A 19,175-nucleotide genomic window follows, 5' to 3' on the forward strand; every position below is an offset into this window, starting at 1 on the left:
CGTTCATAGTACACCAGCCTAATCTGCTAATGAAAAGCTCCTCTGTATAGTTTAAGGTCAGCCAGCAATAGCTTTCAACTCCTGAGGCCCTGGCATCTGTGTTTTGGCTGAGTCTACACATGAACTTTGTCTTTCTGAGGTTGTTGATACCAAGAGGCTCTGCTGAGGCCCATTCATCCCACAGGTCATCAATTAAGACTCATAAGGGTCTAAAACTAGCTCCTTACCTGTGGGGGGGGGGAAAAATCCTCCATAAGATGAAGACAGCCTTCCAGGTTAAATTCTTATGATCTGGACTTAAATCTCTTACTTAGAACTTAGGAGGAGTGCCTGGGTGGCTCAGTCAGTTAAGCATCTGACTCTTGATTTCAGCTCGGGTCATGATTTCAAGGTTCATGAGATCAAGCCCTGAGTCTGGCTCTCCGCTGACAGCACAGAGCCTGCTTGGGATTGTCTCTCTTTCCCTCTCTCTCTGTCCCTCCCCTGCTAACGTGCCCTGACTCTCTCTCAAAATAAATAAATAAACTTAAAAATATATATATTAAAAAAGCTATGAAACATTAAAAAAAAAACTTAGCAATACTTAGCCTACTGCATAGCTGTTGAATAGAACACATGTGTTCTGCATGTGATCCTGATACAAAAAAAGAGGAATGACTGAGCCAACCACAGTGAATTCATCCATCCAAATTTATCAGCAAGAAAAAGTGATCCTTTCTTTGCTAGGCAGAGAAGCTGAGAGTAACACTATTAGACTTCCTTATCCATGAAAAGAAACACCAGGAATGAGGAACAAATGTTTCCCTCAAACTTTAAACTTTTTCAGATATTTTATTTACTTCATAATTTTGTTTTCTTTACTATGAAGAAAAGTCAACATAATCACATCTATCAATCTTTGGCTTTATGATTTCATTATGTATACATTTTAAAAAGTCCACTGCATTCTACGCAATTGATAGAGATACTATTATGTATTCTTCAAGTACTTCCTTTTTTTTAATTTAACATTTTAATTAATTTAGAGTCTATTTGAATGGCATTATATATATATATATCTATATATATCTATATATAGATATATATATATATATACACATACACACACACACAGACACACACACACACACACACACACACGTATTTCCCCTGATAGTAATGATTGGTAAATTGCAGCCTATTAAATAATCTGATATATTTCTCTTTGCCTATTGAAGTTACAATAAATTTTCAGCTATGAAACTTCTGAAGTAGAAGTAGAAATCAGTATGATAGCCTTAGAGGAAAATTTCATAATTAATGCAAAGTACAGCCTAGGATATATACATATCCTTTAACTGAGACTTTATAATTCCATAAATATTTTAAAAAGAAATAATCACAGAACTATTTTAAGAATGTTATCATAAAACTAATTGTAAAGAAAAAAGTGGTGGGGCACCTGGGTGACTCAGTTGGATGGGCTTCAGACTCTTGATTTCAGCTCAGGTCATGTTCTCACAGTTGTGATATTGAACCCTGTGTCAGGCTCCATGCTCAGCTTGGGATTCTCCCTCTCCCTCTCTCTGGCCCTTCCCTGCTCTTGCACATGCACATGCATGGTCTCTATATCAATCAGTCATCAATCAACCAATAAAAATTAAAATGAAAAAAAATGAGATTAGTAATTGGAATTGATCACAAGATCAGAATATAGCTAAGAGCAAAGCAAACTCAGCATAGCCAGGTTACTGTTAGAATGTTTCTCTCAACCTCTTGGATAATTGATACTAAGCAGAAAATATTTTTAAAAGCCATGATTTTTAAAATCTCTCAGATTTTAAGAAGGTAAACTTCAACTGGAGCTTTCACATACCCTGTAGATCTGTACTAAAAGACTTTGGAAGCAGGGAATACATAATAAGAGAGTGGAAAAACACTTAAGCTCAGGTGGATGTGTAAGCTGATAGAATCTCCACACAACTCAATTTGGGAATATCAATCAGAATTACAGTTGAGTATACCTTTAGATCTGTAATTCTACACCTGAAAAATTATTTTATAGATAAAAATGCATATAATATAAAATTAATTTCAGCTGTCTTTGTAATAGCAAAAGAGTGGGAATGTAACACTGTTTAGCTCTACTGTGATGGTTCCGTAAACTGAAATAATATACAGCTATGTAAAAGAATGAGGGTACTCATTATATACAAATACATGGTAATTTGCAAAATGCAAGTTGAAGAACAGCATGCAAAACATGTTATTCTGTATGTATAAAAGAAAAAACTCAATGACCGTATTTCTCTATGCATGTGTGTGTGTGTACGTGCAGTTGACCCTTGAGCAACTTGGGTTTGAATTGCACGGATCCACTTGCAGAAAGATTTTTTTTTTAATGTACAGTATTGTAAATGTAAGTTTCCTTATGATTTTTAATAATTTTTTTCTAGTTTTATTATAAGAATACAGTAAATAGTACATAGACAAAATACATTAATCAACTCTGTATTCCATAAGGTTTCTAGTCAGCAGTAGGCTATAGGTTAAGTTTTTGATAGAGTCAGAAGTTATATGCAGATTTTCAACTACACAGGGGTCAGCACCCAACTGTAATATATATATGTGTGTGTGACCCCTAAGTTCAAAGGTCAACTGTAATGTTTCTATTATGTATATATAATATACACATATATAAAACATATATACAAGGTTATACAATAAGTTGGTAAAATTAAGGGCCTCTGGATGACTGGGGACTAGGAGTAGAATAAGAATATTTTCCTGGAAAAAGATGTTGCACCATATGAATTTTGATTATGTAAATGTGACACCTTGTGAAAAGCAAATTAAAAAATGTATACATACTAAATTTAAAAAAATGTAAACACATTTTTATATATAGGCATTTTTTACCAAATCTCATAAATCTCCAAATTTAAAAATAAGTACTCCAAGACCCCCCAACTTAGAAAATAATTCGATAAATTATTTTGCTATCACATAAACATTGCTAACTTCCCAGCTAAGAATAAAGTAGGGTCCTGATTCTCTACTCCACTTGTACCAGCCAATTCCAAATTTTAGATTCTATGGCATGTAACTTCCCAACCACAGTAAGCACTGTGTGAATAAGTAAGCTTATTCCTATAGTAGAAAGGATGCTTAAGTGTTGGCCACACTGTTTTGTAAAAACTATTTAGCCATGTGGAACTGAATTATTAGTATGTCAGATATGTACTTAGGACTCAGTTGCTGTTTCTCCATTTATGGGATTGGCTCTGTGTTGGATTTGCTCCTAGGGATATACCATCCACTTGGTGGTTTCTAGTAATTTAGGAAGAAACACATTCTATGATCTTAGCAGCATTAGCTGAATGAGAGCATCTCTTTCTCAAAATTCCAACACAATTCCCATAGTTGAATTTCATTTAAATGATTTGGCTCATGTGCCTTGTCTTTTTGTGTCCAATAGAATAATTTGGCTAGGCCTTACTTATATGCTCACATCCATTTCAAGGATATTGGATCAGCACTACTCAAAACAAAATGATTAAAAATTTAGGAGAAATCACTCCCCAAAGGAAAAATTCAGTTGTTAACATAATAAAATGGATTAGATGCTGGGAAGGCAAAAACAGCAGATATCACCTACAAGAAGATATTATAAAGAAAAAAATAACTTGCATTTTCATTTGGAGAAAACAAGACCAGTAAAAGACTTGTCTCACATTGGTAAGGTTGTTGAGCTTGGCCAAAGTACAAAGAGCTACTCTTGATTTAGACATTGAATGCAATTAACTGTTGCTCTCATTTTGGTTTACTGCCAAAATGATAAAGAATAAGCAAAGGATATACACACTTAAGGAATGAAGTGTGTGGAATCAACTTCTCCCTGGCTAACCTGGTTCTTCACTGAGGTGTGCCTGAAATTCAGTGGTCAGCACCTGGATTGGAGGAGCCCGGGACTGTTAGCGCATTGCCATTTGTAGAACATACCTGATGAAGGACACAAATTAGCTCTCAAGAGTACACCCACTCTTGAGGCACAAGTACAGAAGTATACCCACTCTTGAGACAGAAGGACAGAAGACTGTCCTTCTGTGCCACAATTAGGTACTCTGCATTCCTTTTCTTACTAAGCCTTGGGACAGTCACATCTTAGCAGTGAGAGGAGTCATGACAAAAATTAAAATCTAAGGTCAGGGAAGCCTAATGTGTCCTTACTACTCATTAGGTGGCTGAACAAATAAATGACAATCTTCACAGAAAATTGACACATCTGAAAAAATATTCTCGAGAAAAGCAGGCCATTTATACTATAGAAATCTAAATTATCCTATGGACTTTATCAGTAATAACATCATTGGTTATTAAAACAACAAAATGTTTTGATATGGCACATTTTAATATAATTTTAGAACTATTAGAATGCATGCTCAAATTAGAGTTAACACTCTTAGGTAAACATTTAATTTTATTAGGGATAGAGAATTACCTTATGAAATTTACCCTAATGGCTTAAAAAATAAAATATTTCACTTATACTCAGACCTGTTTATGTACTCAACAGATTTGAGCCCAATTGATCATGTTTCACTTCAAGAAATTCTTATAAATAAATTTTAATCTCATAGTACAGATCCATTAATTATTCTTTCAGGGAGTTATAATTAATGGATCTGTACTATAGAATTATGGCCTTCAGTAAATATTAATAATGCAAACTCACTCTACCAAGCACCTTAAGAGTACCCAAACAAATAGATCATTTTATATGGCTGAAGCTTTCCTTCAACATTCCTTAGGGAACATGAAAACATGAAAAACAATTTAACATCAGCTTTTCATTGAGATCTTCATAGAAAATTAAAGATTCTTTGGTGGAGTTGTTACTCATCCCCAAAAAATAGTCTGTCAAAATTCATTTTTATAAAAGTGATAAAAGCTCTAATGAAAGCTTAGAAGCTGTGAGTACAATGACAGTCATGTATTATAAGCCTAAAAATCCTGCTTATATTGCTAATGAAGAATAATTTAATTTTTTTTTTATTTTAAAAGTTTTGTATTTACAGAAAGGTTGCAGAGGTAGTACAGAGAACACCATTTACCCCTCATTAAGTTTCCCCTATTGTTATCTTCCTACCTGAGCAGAGTACATTTGTCACAACCAACAACCAATATGGGTACATTACTGTTAACTAAAATTAACAACTTATTCAGATGTTACCAGTTTTCTCTAATATCCTTTTTGCTATTACAGGATTGTATCCAGTATACCACAATATATTTAATCATCATGTCTCCCTAATGACATGATCTGCAGTAGTTTCAGACTTTCCTTTTCCTTTAGGACCTTGACTTTGGTTAGGTTTTCTGCAGAATAACCTTCAATTTTGGTTTGTCTGATTTTTTTTTCTCATAATTAGACTGAGGTAATTGGTTTTGAGGAGAAAGACCACAAGGGTGAAGTACCCCTCTTATCGTATTATGTCATGTTATCTACATGGTGTTAACCTTGATCACTAGAATGAAGTAATGTTTGCTGGGTTTCTCCACCATAAAGTTACCTTTCCCCTTTTCATACTCTTTGGAATTAACTCACTAAACACAGCCTGGGGGTTGGATGTGCAGCAGACTATTAAGTTCCACATCTCGAAGAAACGGAGTGGCATAAATTATTTGAAGATCTTTTGTAAGAGAGATTTGGCTTTTCTCCCCAATTATTTATTTATTCAGCTCCTTATTTATATATGAATTCATGATTTTTTTAAATTTTGTTGTATCCTTTGAGCTATACTCCAATACTATGTTATTTATTTGTTTCTCCAGTGGTTCCAGCTTTGGCAATTAGGAGCTCTTTCACATTGTCTCTTTGACATGCCCCATCCTTTTATCTTGTGAGCATTTCCTTACTTTCTGGAACAACAAGATGGTGTAGAAGTATCTAGTACATCTTTTGCCCCATCCCAGAAATCTTCTCCAAGGAGCCATGGTTCCTTTTATTAGAAGAAACTAATGTCTAAACACTGGGCATTAATAAAGAATATTTTATTTAATAAAATCAGCACATTTTTCTCCAGTATCAAAATACAATATGGGAAAATACAATATGACTTATATAAAAAACATTATCAATACTTGTGAAAAATTACTCATTTTCATGGATAAAAAAGTAACTCCCTGCGTGCTTGGCTGGCTCGGTAGGTAGAGCATGTGACTCCTAATCTTGGGGTTGTAAGATTGAATCCCACACTGTGTGTAAACATTACTTAAAAAACAATAAAGTAAAATGCATTAAAAAAAAATAACTCTCAGGGTGCCTGGGTTGCTCAGTGGTTAAGGGTCTGACTTCAGCTCAGGTCATGATTTCACGGTTTGTGAGTTTGAGCCCCACGTTGGGCTCTGTGCTGACAGCTCAGAGCCTGGAGCCTGCTTCAGATTCTGTGTCTGCCTCTCTCTCTGCACCTCCCCTGCTCATGCTCTGTCTCTCTCTCTCTCTCAAAAATAAATAAACATTAAAAAAATGTTTTAAGTTAAAAAAAAAACCCTAATATGTGAATTGATGAAAAAAATTCCAAAATTGAATTTTATTTATTTATTTTTTAATTTTTTTAATGTTTATTTTTGACAGAGAGAGACAGAGTATGAGTGGGGGGGGTGCAGAGAGAGAGGGAGACACAAAATCTGAGGCAGGCCCCAGGCTCTGAGGTGTCAGCACAGAGCGTGACACGGGGCTCAAACCCACAGACCGCAAGACCATGACCTGAGCCGAAGTCAGACACTCAACCGACTGAGCCACCCGGGCGCCCCCCAAAATTGAATTTTAATTTAATTTAATTTAATTTAATTTAATTTAATTTAATTTTTGAAAATTATTAAATTTATATATTTATTTTGAGAGAGAGAGAGAGCTAGCAGGGAGGGGCAGAGACAGAGAGAAGAGAAACCCAAGCAAGCTCCATACCATCAGCATGGAGCCTGACACAGGCCTCAAACCCACAAACTGCAAGATCATGACCTGAGCCAAAACCAAGTGTTGGATGTTTAACTGAGCCACCCAGGCAACCCTGAATTTTAATTTTAATTTTTATGTTATTATATAAATGGCTGACTTGACAATTATATAGCCATCTATACTATCAAGTATAGATCATTTCTGAATCAGCTGAGAGTTCATTACTTCATGTCAAAAGGAAGAACAGAGTACTGTTTTTCAAGGCTATTTCAGTGAGTTCATTTTTTAAGTAATAAAATAGTAGAAGCTTAAAGAAGATGTGACATTCAAAGTATCAACATTCTTTTCTGGTTTAATAAGTATTAATGAATGATGTCTCTTATCCTTTAATCTCTCCATTTCTTTAGTGACAGTATATTGAGTTAAAGCCTTCAACTGTGCACTTTGGTCATTAACAGTTCAGCAGTGTCAGTTGAGAGTGATTAGATTTTCTAGCCAAACATTTTAAGCACTGTTTATAGTAACAGATAATATACCATTCCCCTAAATTGTGGTCTGAAAGTTAACCTGGGAGAAAGTCGTTATTATTGCAACAGTATGTTTCTTTCATTATTTGGGTAAGAACATCTGCTATAATTTGTAAACCCTACTGTTCATTTTCTGGATTTTTTAAAATAGAAATACTGTTTTAATATACTTCTATTTTGTTTTTTGTTGTTGTTGCTGTTTTAAAGGTTTTTTTAAATTTATTTTTGAGAGAGAGAGTGTGTGTGTGTGTGTGTGTGTGTGTGTGTGTGTGTGAGAACGGGAGAGGAACAGGGAGAGTGTGAGGGAGAGAATCTGGAGCAGGTTCTGCACTGTCAGCACAGAGCCCAAAGCAGGGCTCAGTCTCACGAACTGTGAGATCATAACCTGAGCCGAAATCAAGAGGCAGATGCTCAACTAACTGAGCCACCCAGGCACCCCTACTTATATTTTGTATACTTATTTTTGTACGTTTATTTTTTCCATCAGCAATAATAATAGTAATTCTGGCATCAGTGTTGATAGTCAGCGTAGATACTAGATTGTTAGTCAGAGCTGGTACCAGATACTGGAGTCTGAAAATTGCATTGAGTCTGAAATTTGCTACTTCTGGCCTCTTTGTAAGTTATCCTTGATAATTCATATGTATATTTAAGAATCATCTCATAGGACCCAAGGAAAGTTCTAGTCAGCCTCCTGCCATTGTTTTCCTCTTATGTCGCAGCTCTTAATATGCCACAGAGGCATGGTATTTGCAGAACTTCTCTAGATGCTTAAATCATTTTTTATTCCATTGAGAAATTTGAACAAGAAGATCATATTGCTCATCTTACCGCTTAGAATTTTATTTAAAATAGCTTTTTCCATTTCTACTTGCACCCTCTTTTTTCCTCAAAGATGAGTCAACTCATCAGTCTCTGAGATGATAGACACATTGCTTTTCTTGCCATTTCTATTATCCTTCCCACCTAAAACTTTACTTCTCTCTCCTTCTCCAGTTCCTCTGCCCAGGAAGTTCCATAATCGCCAATTCTGATGAGAGTCTCATGTATTAATTTAAAATTTTTGGTATGTTAGCAAAGATTTCTTCTCTTCCCTCCACAAACCCACAAGCAGATAATATCTCCACATTTTTGCTTATTGTAATTAAACTATGTGAAGCTACTGTTAACTGTCAGATTCCCACCAAATGAGTGTTTGGCTAAATGCTTGAGGTAACTTGCTAAATACAAATTAAGTTTTGTGAAAGTCTTTTGCTAGATTGTGTACAAGTATTAATGTTATTTGATGTTTCTTGTACAACAAGAAATTGCAAAAGCATTTTCAAAGATTAGAATACTAACTATGCTGTTTTTGGGCCATGATGTTTGAACTGAAAGTTTAGTAGCTGGAACCATAAGTAAAAAAATATATATTTGTGGACTTGAACAAGGTTTCTCAGGTGAATCACCAAAAGTATAAACCATAACAAAACAAACAAAAAGACAAATAAGATGGAAATTGTTGGTTCTTTTGAAGACAGTGTTAAGAAAACAAATAAATAAGCCAGAAACTGTGTGAAAATATTTATAATACACATATACAACAAATAATTTATATCCAAATAACCCACTCAAAAAGAAAAATAGATGAAATAGTTTAACAGACTCTTCACAAAACAAGATATACTAATGGTCAACAAACACATGAAAGATGTTCAAAATCATTAGTTATCTATGGAAATGAAAGTTAAAACCACAGTGAGCTACCATTAAACATCCCTTGAATGGCTAAAGTTAAAAAAAAAGACTAATACTACCAATATTAGTGAGATACAGTGCAAATTGAAGTGCAATGTTTTATAACCCTTTAGAGAATATTTGTCAATTTGTTATGAAATTGGCATAATAATGGATATAAATTTACCACAGGACCCAGGCAATTTCACTGTTAGGTATTTATCCAAGCAAAGTGAAAATGTGTGACCACAAAAAGATAGATAGATAGATAGATAGATAGATAGATAGACAGACAGACAGACAGACATACACACACACGCACACACAAATGTTCAGCATGGCTAATAGTTCCAGCCTGGAGACAACTCAAACTGTACCAACAGGTGATTGAATAGACAAATTGTGGTTTGCCCTTAACTACTACCTGACGTTTAAAAGGATGGATCCTGAAACATGCAACAGCATGACATGATGCATTTCAGAATCATTTTGCTGAATGAGAGGAACCGGGTGTAAAAGAGTTCATAAAGTACATTTCCATTTATGTGACATTCTGAGGAAGGCAAAACTAACCTATAGAGATACAGCATATCAGTGTTGCCCAGGACCAGGAAAGGGGGTGCCATTTGAATGCAAAGGAGCATGAGGGAACAGTTTGAGGTGATGAAAATGTTCTAGATCTTGGTTTTGTTAGTATACATTTGTCAAAAAGTCACATAACCACATTTAAAAGTTGCATTTTAGTATAGGTATGTTATACTTCAGTAAAGTTGATTTAAAGAAAAAGATGAATTGGAGGTGAGGGATGAGGTAGTTTGTGAAGTTAGGAGATTTATATAATGGAAACAGCAACAGCAAAGTGAGTAGTTTCTTCAAACCAAGATGAGTAGAAATAATTCTGGAGAACAATATGCATGAGAAGAGGGTGATATTCACTAGAATATCTTTGATAGTCTTACAGGTCTTGTCTAGATTTTATTATTAAACTTACAAGTCACACGAAACATTAAGCCCAATTTGGAGAAAAATAAAAAAAAAGGACTTGGCATATATGCAGTAGAAATAGAAGGGTGAGGGAGGTCTACCAATTGGGGTGGACAAAACATTTTGAGTATAGGAAAAATATTAAGTTCATATTATTTAATCACCCTAGTGTTGGAAAGAAGCAAGTATCTATTGGACTTAGAACCAGAAAACCAGGTTTTTAGAACACTTGTTAGAATTAGGATAGATGTCTTATATCAAGAACATCTTGTGCATTCTGTATTGGGTCGGAAAGCCAAAGTGTGTTAAATGAAAATTAGGAGACTTTTGTTGTTGTTGTTGTTGTTGTTGTTGGGATGATTTGTTTATTTTACAGAATAATTCTTCTGTATTCCAAAGATAGTCACTTTCACATTATTGAGAACCAGCCATTTCCAAAGGCTCTGAAATATATCAATAGCAGATGAAGCCATCATTCTAACAAAATATTTTATGAAGAACATTGTGAATGAACATATAGTGTTAGCTTTTAAAAACTTCAAAGTAACTTAGGAAATACTTTGTTAATTTGTATTTAGATATGCAATTGCATTGGTATTGCTATTATTAAATGAAGGAGTAAATTAATTAAAGTATGAAGTATGGATAAGATTTATATCTGTAGGGTTTATACCATAATATCAGACACAGTATCTAAAAGTGTAAGCAAATTGGAATGGCATCTAAATTACAGGTCACTTGACAATTAAGTGCAGTATGGCAGATGTTATATAAGATTGATTTGTATTTTTAAAACATTTTTCTCAAGATTCCCTAAGAGCAATAGAATTAAAGTGTCATACTATAAGATGGATTTGAAAGTTAAAGCAGGAACACAGTTTTCTCTAAGAATGACATTCAAAGAATCAAGGTTAGATGACGCAGATTTTGAAGTCTGCTTTCCAACAGTGCTTAGAATGACACATTTTATTTCTGGGAAGTTGTTGGAGACCTCAACCCTAAAAGAAGTTAACCATGAAGCTTGATTTTGGCATATGTTCTTATGGAAGTTCAAAAATCTTCCATCTGCAAAAATGTGATACAGGCGTTTAAATTTTCACAACTGAATGTCATCTTCTGTCTTTTGAATATATGATTTGTTAAGGGTGTGATACTTTAATATGCTTTGCAGAGTATCAATAGTACAGGGAAATACCAGATAATTCAACTGTATATGACCTGTGTTCTATTACTTGCTTAATTTCTCATGAGAAATCTAATGAGAGAAACAGTTCACAAGTCTTGTTTTTTCTAGTGCGGGGGAAAAAAAAGTTTCATTTTTTTTTTTAATTTAGAATCCTGCAGTAAATTCATTCCTAAGAAAGCCTTTGTTTCTCCATTACATCATATAATCAGATAGTGAAAGTCAGCATTTCAGAATATTCCCTGATTTTGATCAAATAATGGACAAGAAGCTCTGAATAAATTTAGAAATTAAGTCAGTAGTCAATTCACTTCAATTATCTAGTGTATATATTTTCCTGCATATATTTTCCTGCTTCCTTCAGTAGATTATTGTTCAGGTTTTTACCTAATATCCTCTGTTAGACATTTTAGGTCAATGTGCAGTCTTACATCAATTTCTGAAGTAGGTGCAGTAAATGGTGTATAAAAATTATACTGAATATCTTGGTTCCTATGCTTATAGTTCTTACACATTGCTGCTGAACTAGAGTCAGAAATAATACCACTTGAAGGATATTTTAAATGTATCCAATTTATGGTACACCTGAATCATATGAATTGAAAATGATCTCATGAGTGGAAAGAGACTCTAAGAATTGTAATAGTTGCAGCATCTTGTCTTTGAACATGTACTTTTTTGAAACTTAAGTCAGCCAAACTTGTATGCTTATTCCTGTATCACAATCAAAATTAATCTGTTCTTTTGCTTTAATCTTTACTACAAAATGTTCTGTATTTGAGTGCATGCACAGTTGGTAACCAAGCTGGAAAATGTTGCTGTGCATTCTTTTCAGTGTTTTATTTGCTTATCTACTTAAATGGAATAATTACCCTGAGAGAGTGAGTTAAGGGTATAGTAACATAACTTCTGTTGCTCCCTATTATCAGTATTTTTTCATTCTTTTAGAAAAAATAGTGATAAGCTTGGGGGGGGGGGCTAAAAAAATTTCTTCTTATTTAAGAAATGTTAATTGATTACATTTTTACAGGACTAAAAGAACAACATTATCAACATTCCAATAATTCTCTTTTTGCATAAATCCTTTATTCAAACATTTTGTTTGTTTGTTTGTTTGTTTAGCAGTATATAAGAAAGATGGTAAAATTTCAGGGGCTATGAATATGGGAATTTAAAAATGTAATACTTCTTGATTTTGCTTTGCAGCTTGATGACAGATACCATTTTCATAATGAATAAAAACTGGATACAATTATTTAAATCTTCATTAAGTAAAAGTGAAAATACTTTAATTTTTTTTTAATTTTCGTTTACATTTATTCATTTTTGAGAGACACAGGGAGGCAGAGCACAAGTGGGGGAGGGGCTGAGAGTGAGGGAGACAGAATCCGAAGCAGGCTCCAGGATCTGAGCTGTCAGCATAGAGCCCAACGTGGGGCTTGAACTCACAAACTGCGCGATCATGACCTGAGCCGAAGTCGGACACTTAACCGACTGAGCCACCCAGGTGCCCCAAAATGAAAATACTTTTAAAAATAACATTTGAAAATCATCCTGGAAGACATCAAATAGCAACATAGTAAATCATCACAGATATAGTGTAACTTTCAAAAAAAGGTAAAAATCTAAAGTAAGTAAATATACTTTCAAATACTGCCCTAGCACAAAAGATGATCATTGTATTTAATAAAATTCTCTTGGAATGTACATTAAGAAGTCATAATTAGACTAATTTTTTCAGATAACTATTTCTAAATGAGGAATGATTCAGTATATAATAATCATTCAGATTTTTCTACGCCCATATTTAATTTATTTTTTTATATGAGGAGGGATTTGATTTTAAATTAGAAATAACAAAAATAACTACCCAAATGCATCTTTTTTTAATGTTGTTTATTTATTTTGAGAGAGAGCATGCACTGCTTGAGCGTGTTCCACGAACCAGGGAGGGAGAGAGAGAGAATCCCAAGCAGGCTCCCCAGCTGTCAGCTCAGAGCCAGATGTGGGGGGTGGATCTCACAAACCATGAGATCATGACCTGAGCTGAAAGTAAGAGTCAGGGTCTTCAAATGACTGAGCCACCCAGAGGTCCATCTAAAATGTATCTTTTTGATTAAATTGTGTTTTCCTTGCAGAGTGCCGATATGAGCCCAGCAAGTAGCACAGCTTCACTTCCTGTTAGTCCTCTTACTGAAGAGCCCTTGCCTTTCAAGGTAAAATAAATAAATAATTTAAAAAATTATGATATTTTTAGTATAATAAAATAGTTCATGGTTGAGATAAGGTGAACTGCTTTAATATAATGATCTAATTTCAAATGGTAAAATCTTTGTTTTTGTTCTGTTGTCATTTTGGTTAGTAAAGGAAAGTCAAGGTTTGGAGTAAAAGTTCATACTTTATAGAACACATCATTTGCCTTGCATGTAACAAATAGGGATTTCTTTATAATAGTTTGATGTCACATGAATTAGAGGTTTCAAATCTTTTGCGTATCTTAGTTTAAGCAATAGATTTAGAATGAATTCTTTTGCCCTCATTGAGTAGTTAAATTTGCATTCGCTGTTTAAATTTTCATTGATGACTCTAGGTCATAATTAATGAAATATGCAATTTTTACAAATAAAAATGAACAAAATCAAAAACTGAAATATGGAATCATTCCTCTGAACACATTATATTTTAAAAATATTTAAGTAAATATGTAAATATGTAAAATATGTATATTTTAAGCAGTATGGTTAGTAGAATTCTTCAGTTTGGGAGACTATATGCATTTTAAGTGAGACATCATTTTCTCGTTTTGCTGTTTAAGATTTGATGTATCTCTTTAAACCAAAGCTTGCAGATCAGCTATTTTATGTTTGTTTCAAGGGTGTTTGAATTTCATCAAAATTGTTATAAAGAAAGACAATCCTTAAGATCATGGCAGAAAACACTCGGAAGGTTGGGATTTTACACTTACACGCAATAGTTTCAGTTTAATTTGGTTTAAAGACTGGTAGATATACATTTTGGGATGTATTATGATTTTCATGACTTTGGATTTTATCATAAAATGTTATTGTGTTTTTTTTCTTTTTCATGTGAAAAGTATAACTTACTCAACTTCATATTGCTTATACCTAGTACAGTGGCTGGCATTGATTTCCATACACTAAGTATTTGCTGTATTGTTAAAATGAAAATAATAGAAAGCTATGAATTTCATTGCGTGTTTTTAGCTTTCTAATTATAGATGCTTTGTATCTTAATGATGGGCAATAATAATTAAAAGGTTTTATATCAGAGAATGGTTAAATACTGTTTAGTATTCTGATTACATTGTTTATTGAGAAATCTTTATTATTCTATGACAAAGAAGAAAATGCTAACACTTCAAAGTTTAGTGTTACTTAATGTTTCCATCTTATGGCATATGGGACAAATTTACAGAAGAATCATATCTTTAACAAGATTTTAATTGAATTCTCAAAGCATTACTAGAAACCATTTTCTCTTTTTAATATATTGATAATGACTATACTCCTTGAAAATTAATGTATTTTTTAATGGAGGTAAAAGAAAAGGCCAGATATATTCCAAAATGTGCTGACACAAAGCTAATATAAATATGATTATTTTAGTTAGTTTCTCGACTGCTTCTAAGAGATCAATAGTGTTCCCATGTTAATGCGTGTAAGTGGTTTTATAAGCAATTAAAACTTCTAAGTGCTTATAATATATAATATTAGCTTTTGGTAGCCAATGTAGTTATAATTCCTCTTAATTTACTTCTTTTGTGAAAGGAATATTATATGTATTATTTCATCATATATAAAAAAACATCCTCTAATATTTAAAGGTGTCTAAAATTAGAGTTTGAAATTATGAAATAAAGCTCCTGCATTTGCTTATTCACCACTGTTCTCATCATTCCCTATTGTAGTCATGTCTGAGCATGAAAGCATTTGAGAGTATCCCTTCATAGAAAAAGATGTATGATATGCACAATTCTCTATGTACATTACAGTAAACTCACAGACTTCCCAGTCACACTCTTGATGCTGAGATATTTCTAAGATTCCAGGTTTACATGATTGTGCAGACAACTATTATGGGTATATATTTGAAAACAATAGGTAAATGTATAATCTCTGGTTTTGTTTTGTTTTTGTTTTTGTTTTTAATAAAGCATTCAGGGTTACATACACCAGCGGTCTGTTACCTACCACAACATCATTATGGAAGGGCCAAGGTATAACTAATTTTGCATGGGTGGGAATAATATTTTATCAAATAACCATAATAGAATCGTAAAATTTCAAGATCACTCATCTGAGAGTGTGATTTGAGAAAAGAGAGACAGAGAGAGAGAATAGGCTGCTTAACTGTAAATTATAATGTTTATGTTTCTTTTTATATAATAACATTGAACCAAGTTGACATTAACTTTGATGTGTCCATTCCAGCCTATTCTACCTTTTTTCATCTGCCATTCTTGATTTCTCTCAACCATCTAATTACTTCCAATCTACCCTACCTCCTTTCTTGGCTCAGATAGATATTCCACACCGAATGCCTTGGGGTCGCCAAACAATACTGTTCTTTCATAAGATGATCCTTTTAATTTATTTGTAAGTACACAGTTATTAGCAGCCTCAGTCCATTCCCAGAACTAACAGTCTTGAAGCTGAAGCTGGCTCACTAATAGTGACCCCTCCATAAGAGTACACTTTATTATGGGCCATGTTCCTTTTGTCAATCACACTTATTCCGTATTTAAAAATTCGTTTGTACTCTAATGAAGCGTGATTGCTAGATTTTAGTTCCTTTTTTCTCCAAAAGAAAAGCATCTTTTCTTTAATTAGATATTTTAGCAAAAGGTATTATCCTCCCCTGTGCCTTTATTCTTACCCTGTGATAAATTCAATGGCTAGAAATGAATTCAACTCTATTTTTCTTTACACTGTGCTTCAAGAATGCACAAAGGCATTAAAGAATATCCTCCATTCATCAATCTTCAAGTCCAAATATAAACACAGTTTACTCATTGCCATCCTTCGCCTATTAAGTGCTGCTTTTCTGTGATACTTGGGTTCCTGAAGTGTCTAATGAGATTGGATATCCAATGCCTAGAACATACAATACAGCCACCCTCTCTAAGGCCCAGCCACCTTATCCAGGAGCTGACCCAGAGTGGTGCTGGTATATTTCCTGAGTCTCCTCTCCTTGTGAAATCCAAAATTCTTAGATTCCTTTTATCCTCAGAAATCACCATTTAGTCTAGACTAGAGAAGTTCCTTTTTTTTTTTTTTTTTCAAATTTCCCTTGGGGATTTTCCTTTTTTGTTTAATCAGCCAGGGCCTAAATCTTCTCAATGTACTTTTTAGAAACAGAATTGAGGAAAGAATTTTCTGAACTGTCTGAAGATTTTTCTTACCTCACACAGACCTTACTTTGAGAAGCATAGAGCCACATTATTGAACCAAACGTCAGAGAGGTGGAATTACAGAAATAAATTAATGTCTTAAAAAATTAATCTTGTCATGCAGTGCTGGGATATTAGGAGAAGAAATGATGCTAACTCCCCTTGACTTTAGAGCCTAAACTCAGGATTTAGTAACATGTAGTAATAAACATAGTTTTTTCTCACTTATATAAATAGTGTGTAGAAAAAAAAATAGTCCCAGAAAATACACTTATCAACTATTTGGATGAATTATTCTTTAAATTTGTTTGTCTACAGTTTCTATAATGATCATTGATTTCTACTTTAAAAGCAATGTTTATTTTTAAGAGAGCAGAAAAGGAGAGTTGAGAACATTAGAGGCAATCTTAGTCTAGTTAGGAAATTACCTGGAATCAGATCTCAGTTCTGATACTTTCTAACTATATGACCTTGAGCTTGTTACCTAGTGTCTTGATTTTCCCATCTACCAAGTGGGAACAACAACAAATTTTTCTTCATTGCATTTTTATAACATTCAAGTTAATAAATAGAAAGTGTTTCAAAGAATGCATAGTATGAAGTATATATATTGACTATTATGTTTTGTAGAACAAATATTTCTAAGTTTAAGGCAAGAGGTTCTGTATTTTATAAATAACATGAAGCAGAATTATTTCCACTTAATCTCTTGTCCTTTATTTCCAAATGTGAGAGTAGTAACGTGCTTTGAACATAAATTCTTTACTTTGCTGAATAATAGTATTTAATATTCATTTCTAGAAGTCATGCTATTTATTTTCTACCCTTGAGTATTCAGATAAACTCATATATCAGATTCCTTATATGAAAAATAATTAATGGAAATGCTCATTAATTATGAGGAGAAGGAGTAAATACAATAATCTGTCTTAAGGGAAAAATGTTAAATATAATAACACATTACTTGGAAAAAAGAAATACATAATTAATGGTTCTGTAACCATAAAGATATATGGTATCTTTTTTTTTTTTTAATCGGGAATGCACTGTAGTGTATTTTCTTTAATTTCCCAAACCACCACAAGAGGTAACCTGGTAACCTCCTAAATGCAAACTCTGCTGAAGGAACATTGTTCATCATATTGGATACTGGAAAAAAGACACATTGCAAACAAAGTACTGGTGATGTTTTACTCTTTGTCAGTATACCAAGTAGGCCAGTTTATTTTGTCTGACAACATAATGGAAAAGAACACATTTGGAGACTCCAGGAAGGAGGAGTCAGATAGTGGCATGACCTTCCCAACATCATCTGTTGTATATCTTGCATATTTGGGATTGTGTGTGTGTTTATTGCTGTTGTTTCTCATTGAGTGACTATAATCACCTCTCTTATTGCTGGAAATTACTTTTTTTCATGTCCCAAAAATAGCCCCAAATGGTATATTCTGAATTTCTGCTAATTTTTTTTTTTATTGTGCCATGGATTCCTTCCTTCCTTCCTTCCTTCCTTCCTTCCTTCCTTCCTTCCTTCCTTCCTTCGTTAGTGAATCAATTTACTGAGTTGTGCTTGATAATATTGTAGGCACTGGTGTTTCAATGCAGATAACACAGACTAAATTCCTGCTTTCATGGTATTTGGGTTCTAGTGAGGAGGGATAGACAATAAAAAATAAATATATAATGTGTCAGATAGGGATGTTAAATACTATGATGAAGAATAAAGCAGGGTTTGGAGAATAGAAAGTAACTCTAAAGTATGATACTGTTTCAAAATGAATGGTCCAAGAAGGCCATTCTGATTCGGGAATATTTTAGCAGAGACCATAAGGAAGGAAGGGAGTACCACTTGTCTATGGGAAGAGGCTTGAGAACAGTGCAAAAACTATGCAGTGGAACTCTTGGCCTTTTCAGGATCAATAACAGGGCCATGTGGTTGGAGCAGAGTGAGTGAGGGGGCAAATAGTAAGAGATCAAGTCAGAGAGAAACCAGATCATGAAAGGCCTTGTAGGCTACAGTAAAGACTCAAGGTCTTGCTTTACATGAGATGGGAAACCATTAAAGTGTTTGCAAAAAAAGGAATGGCAGAGTTAGACTTTATTTTAAAACTATTACTTTGACTTTGGAGACATGGTAGAAGGACGTCAAGGCCCCTGTAGGTGAGAGATGATGGCAGCTTAAACTGGAGTAAAAGTTGAGAGGGTAATAAGCACTGGTGGGATTTTGGACATGTTTTGAATGTGAATCTGCAGGATTTAATGGTATAGATATCAAAAAAGATCAATGTCAAATATTATCCCTGATTCTATTTTCTCTACATCACTCTAGTTTTATTTATTTTGCTTTTTCTGATGTTTCAAATAAGTAGATATCATAATGTAAAGATTAATGAAATCTTATTTGTTTATTGTTTT

General features: G+C 33.6%; 1 protein-coding gene across 2 annotated transcripts in view; it reads left to right on the forward strand.

The window, feature by feature from the left end:
- The window catches only part of CCSER1 (coiled-coil serine rich protein 1), an 854,890-nt gene that overhangs the window by 503,213 nt on the left and 332,502 nt on the right, over positions 1-19,175 (forward strand). For both annotated transcript variants that reach the window (XM_047091177.1, XM_047091178.1), the window contains exon 7: positions 13,489-13,566. In XM_047091177.1, coding sequence (XP_046947133.1) covers positions 13,489-13,566 — 78 coding nt within the window. The remainder of the gene's footprint in view (positions 1-13,488; positions 13,567-19,175) is intronic.

This window comes from Lynx rufus, unplaced genomic scaffold (assembly GCF_022079265.1).
Source record: "Lynx rufus isolate CCGP_SWC_20201006 ecotype Redwood Valley unplaced genomic scaffold, mLynRuf1.p SCAF_3, whole genome shotgun sequence".
Classification (NCBI taxonomy): domain Eukaryota; kingdom Metazoa; phylum Chordata; class Mammalia; order Carnivora; family Felidae; genus Lynx; species Lynx rufus.